Genomic DNA, 4,697 nt, shown 5'->3' on the forward strand with positions numbered 1-4,697 from the left:
CAAGGGAACCCCATATAACCCCATATACCCCATATAACCCCATATAACCCCATATAACCCCATATAACCCCATATACCCCATATAACCCCATATAACCCCATATCCCCCCATATCCCCCCATATAACCCCATATAACCCCATATAACCCCATATAACCCCATATAACCCCATATCCCCCCATATCCCCCCATATAACCCCATATAACCCTATATGATCCTATATAACCCTATATAACCCTATATGACCCTATACAGGACGTGTTCCTGATGATCCGCCGCCATAAGACGACCATATTTACCGATGCCAAGGGAACCCCATATAACCCCATATAACCCTCCATATATCCCATATAACCCCATAGCACCCCATATAACCCCATATAACCCCATATAACCCTATATGATCCTATATAATCCTATATAATCCTATATGATCCTATATAACCCCATATAGGATGTGTTCCTGATGATCCGCCGCCATAAGACGACCATATTTACCGATGCCAAGGAGTCCAGCACCGTGTTGGAGCTCAAAAGGATCGTGGAAGGGATCCTAAAACGGCCCCCGGAGGAACAGAGGCTCTATAAGGTGGGACCTATGGGCTCTATGGGGTCTATAGGGTCCTATTGGGTCCATGGGGTTCTATAGGTTCTCTATGAAGTCTATGGGTTCTATGGGGTCTCTATAGGGTTCTATGGGGTCTATGGGGCTCTATGGGGTCCTATGGGGCTCTATGAGGCTTTATGGGGTTGCTATGGGGTCTATGGGGCTCTATGGGTCTCTATGGGGTCTATGGGGTTCTACGGGGCTCTATGGGGCTCTATGGGGTTTCTATGGAGTCTCTATGGGGCTCTTTGGGGTCTGTGGGGCTCTATGGGGTCTCTATGGTGTCTATGGGGCTCTATGGGGTCTCTATGGGACTCTGTGGGGTCCTATGGGGCTCTATGGGGTCTATGGGGCGCTATGGGGCTCTGTGGGTCTCTATGGGGTTTTTATAGGGTCTATGGGCTCTATAAGGTGGGATCTATGGGGTCTATGGGGTTCTATGGGGTCTATGGGGTTCTATGGGGTCCTATGGGGCTCTATAAGGTGGGAGCTATGGGCTCTATGGGGCTCTATGGGGCTCTATGGGGTCTCTATGGGGTCTCTATGGGGTCTGTGGGGTTCTATGGGGTCTATGGGGTTCTATAGGTTCTCTATGGGGTCTATGGGGTCTATAGGGTCCTATTGGGGTCTATCGGGTCTCTATGGGGTTTCTATAGGGTCTATGGGGTCTATAGGGTCTCTATAGGGTCTATGGGGCTCTATGGGGTCTCTATGGGGTTCTATGGGTCTCTATGGGGTCTATGGGGTCCTATGGGGTCCTATGGGTTTCTATGGGGTCCCTATGGGGCTCTATGGGGTCTCTATGGGGCTCTATGGGGTCTCTATGGGGTCTATGGGGTTCTACGGGGCTCTATGGGGCTCTATGGGGTCTCTATGGGGTCTATGGGGTCTCTATGGGGTCTATGGGGCTCTATGGGATCTCTGTGGGGTCTATGGGGCTCTATGGGGTCTCTATGGGACTCTGTGGGGTCCTATGGNGGGTCTCTATGGGGTCTATGGGGCTCTATGGGATCTCTGTGGGGTCTATGGGGCTCTATGGGGTCTCTATGGGACTCTGTGGGGTCCTATGGGGCTCTATGGGGTCTATGGGGCACTATGGGGTCTATGGGGTCTCTATGGGGTCTATGGGGTCTCTATAGGGTCTATGGGGTTCTATAGGTTCTCTATGGGGTCTCTATGGGGCTCTGTGGGTCTCTATGGGGTTTCTATAAGGTCTATGGGGTCTATAGGGTCCTATTGGGGTCTATAGGTTCTCTATGGGGTCTATGGGGGCTCTATGGGGCTCTATGGGGTCTCTATGGGGTCTCTATGGGGCTCTATGGGGTCCCTATGGGGCTCTATGGGGTCTCTGTGGGGTCTATAGGGTCCTATTGGGGTCTGTGGGGTTCTATAGGGTCTCTATGGGGCTCTATGGGGTTTCTATGGGGTCTGTAGGGTCTCTATGGGGTTTCTATAGGGTCTATGGGGTCTATGGGTTCTCTATAGGGTCTATGGGGTTCTATAGGTTCTCTATGGGGTCTCTATGGGGCTCTGTGGGTCTCTATGGGGTTTCTATAGGGTCTATGGGGTCTATAGGGTCCTATTGGGGTCTATGGGCTCTATAATGTGGGAGTTATGGGCTCTATGGGGTCTCTATGGGGTCCTATGGGGTCTCTATGGGGTCCTATGGGGTCTCTATGGGGTCTATAGGGTCTCTATGGGGTCTATGGGGCGCTATGGGGTCCTATGGGTCTCTATGGGGTCTCTATGGGTCTCTATGGGGCTCTGTAGGGTATCTATGGGGGTCTATGGAGCTCTATAGGGTCTCTGTGGGGCTCCATGGGGTCTCTATGGGGTCTGTGGGGCTCTATGGGGTCTCTATGGGGTCTCTTTGGGGCTCTATGGGGTATCTATGGGGCTTTATGAGGCCCTATGGGGTTTCTATGGGGCTCTGTGGTGTCTATGGGGTTTCTATGGGGTCCTATGGGGTCTATGGGCCTTTATGGGGCTCTATGGGGTCTATGGGGCTTTATGAGGCTTTATAGGGCTCTATAATGTGGGAGTTATGGGGTCTATGGGGTCTGTAGGGTCTATGGGGTCGCTATGGGGTCCCAATGTGTCCCTATGGGTCTATGGGGTTCCTGTGGGGTCTCAATGTGTCCCTATGGGGCTTTATGGGGTCTATGTGGTCTATGGGCTCTATGGGGTCCCTATGGGGTCTCACTGTCCCTATATGTCCCTATGTGTCTATGGGGTCCCTATGGGGTCTCAGTGTGTCCCTATGGGTCTCTATGTGTCCCTATGGGGTCTCAGTGTGTCCCTATGGGTCCCAATGTGTCCCTATGTGTCTATGGGGTCTCTATGGGATCTATGGGGTCCCTATGGGGTCTCACTGTCCCTATATGTCCCTATGTCCCTATGGGGTCTCTATGGGGTCTGTGGGGTCCCTATGGAGTCTCACTGNATGGGGTCTGTGGGGTCCCTATGGAGTCTCACTGTCCCTATATGTCCCTATGGGGTCCCTATGGGGTCTCACTGTCCCTATATGTCCCTATGTCCCTATGGGGTCTCTATGGGGTCTGTGGGGTCCCTATGGAGTCTCACTGTCCCTATATGTCCCTATGGGGTCCCTATGGGGTCTCACTGTCCCTATATGTCCCTATGTGTCTATGGGGTCATTATGGGATCTATGGGGTCTCTATGGGATCTATGGGGTCTCTATGGGGTCTATGGGGTCTCTATGGGGTCTATGGGGTCCCTATGGGGTCTCACTGTCCCTATATGTCCCTATGTGTCTATGGGGTCTTTATGGGGTCTATGGGGTCATTATGGGGTCTATGGGGTCCCTATGGGGTCCCAATGTCCCTATATGTGTCTATGGGGTCTTTATGGGATCTATAGGGCCTCTATGGGGTCTATGGGGTCTCTATGGGGTCTATGGGGTCCCTATGGGGTCCCACTGTCCCTATATGTCCCTATGTGTCTATGGGGTCTCTATGGGGTCCCTATGGGGTCTCACTGTCCCTATATGTCCCTATGGGGTCCCTATGGGGTCCCACTGTCCCTATATGTCCCTATGTCCCTATGGGGTCCCTATGGGGTCCCACTGTCCCTATATGTGGCTGTGCCCCACAGGACGAGCAGCTGTTGGACGACTCGAAGACGTTGGGGGACTGTGGGTTCACCAGCCAAACAGCCAGACCTCAGGCACCCGCCACCGTGGGGCTGGCGCTGCGCAACGCGGGTGGGTCTGACCCACAACTTATGGGGCTCTATGGGGCACTTATGGGGCAGGGGAGTCACTTATGGGGCCACTTATGGGGCAGGGGGGTCACTTATGGGGCAGGGAGGGCACTTATGGGGCAGGGGGGTGCACTTATGGGGCACTTATGGGGCAGGGGGGGCACTTATGGGGCAGGGGGTTGCACTTATGGGGCACTTATGGGGCAGGGGGGGTCAGCCCGCCCCATAACCCCCTCCCCTATTTAACAGGAGCTGGGGAACAGCCTGGACAAGTGTAAGAACAACGAGAACGTGCAGCAGATCCTGACCAACGCCACCATCATGGTGGTCAGCGTCACAGCATCCACTACACAGGGGTCAGCAAAGGGGGGGGGGCACCACAAAATGGGGCAAAAAGGGACGGAAATGGGCAAAATATGGGATGGAATGGGGAAAATATGGGATGGAATGGGTCAAAAATAGACCCAAAATGGGCTGAAATGGACCCAAAATAGACCCAAAATGGGCTGAAACTGACCAAAAATGGCCCTAAAAGGGACTGAAATGGACCCAAAATGGGCTGAAATTGACATAAAATGGGCTGAAATGGACCAAAAATGGGATGAAATGGGCAAAAAATGGCCCTAAAAGGGACTGAAATGGCCCCAAAATGGGCTGAAATGGACCCAAAATAGACCCAAAATGGGCTGAAATTGACCTAAAATAGACCCAAAAAGGGCTGAAATGGGCCAAAAATGGGATGAAATGGGTCAAAAATGGGATGGAATGGGAAAAATATGGGATGGAATGGGTCAAAAATGGGATGAAATGGACCCAAAATAGACCCAAAATGGGCTGAAATTGACCCAAAATGGGCTGAAACTGACC

The 4,697-nt window shown here is 52.4% G+C and overlaps 1 protein-coding gene across 1 annotated transcript in view; it reads left to right on the plus strand.

Moving 5' to 3' along the window:
- The first annotated feature begins 427 nt into the window (after positions 1 to 427).
- Positions 428 to 4,697, plus strand: part of ELOB (elongin B) — a 15,893-nt gene continuing 11,623 nt past the window's right edge. Inside the window, exons 1-2 of the mRNA XM_015850688.1 lie at positions 428 to 590; positions 3,723 to 3,831. Coding sequence (XP_015706174.1) covers positions 468 to 590; positions 3,723 to 3,831 — 232 coding nt within the window. The 5' untranslated portion in view covers positions 428 to 467. The remainder of the gene's footprint in view (positions 591 to 3,722; positions 3,832 to 4,697) is intronic.

Source organism: Coturnix japonica, unplaced genomic scaffold (assembly GCF_001577835.2).
Source record: "Coturnix japonica isolate 7356 unplaced genomic scaffold, Coturnix japonica 2.1 chrUnrandom512, whole genome shotgun sequence".
Taxonomy (NCBI): Eukaryota; Metazoa; Chordata; class Aves; order Galliformes; family Phasianidae; genus Coturnix; species Coturnix japonica.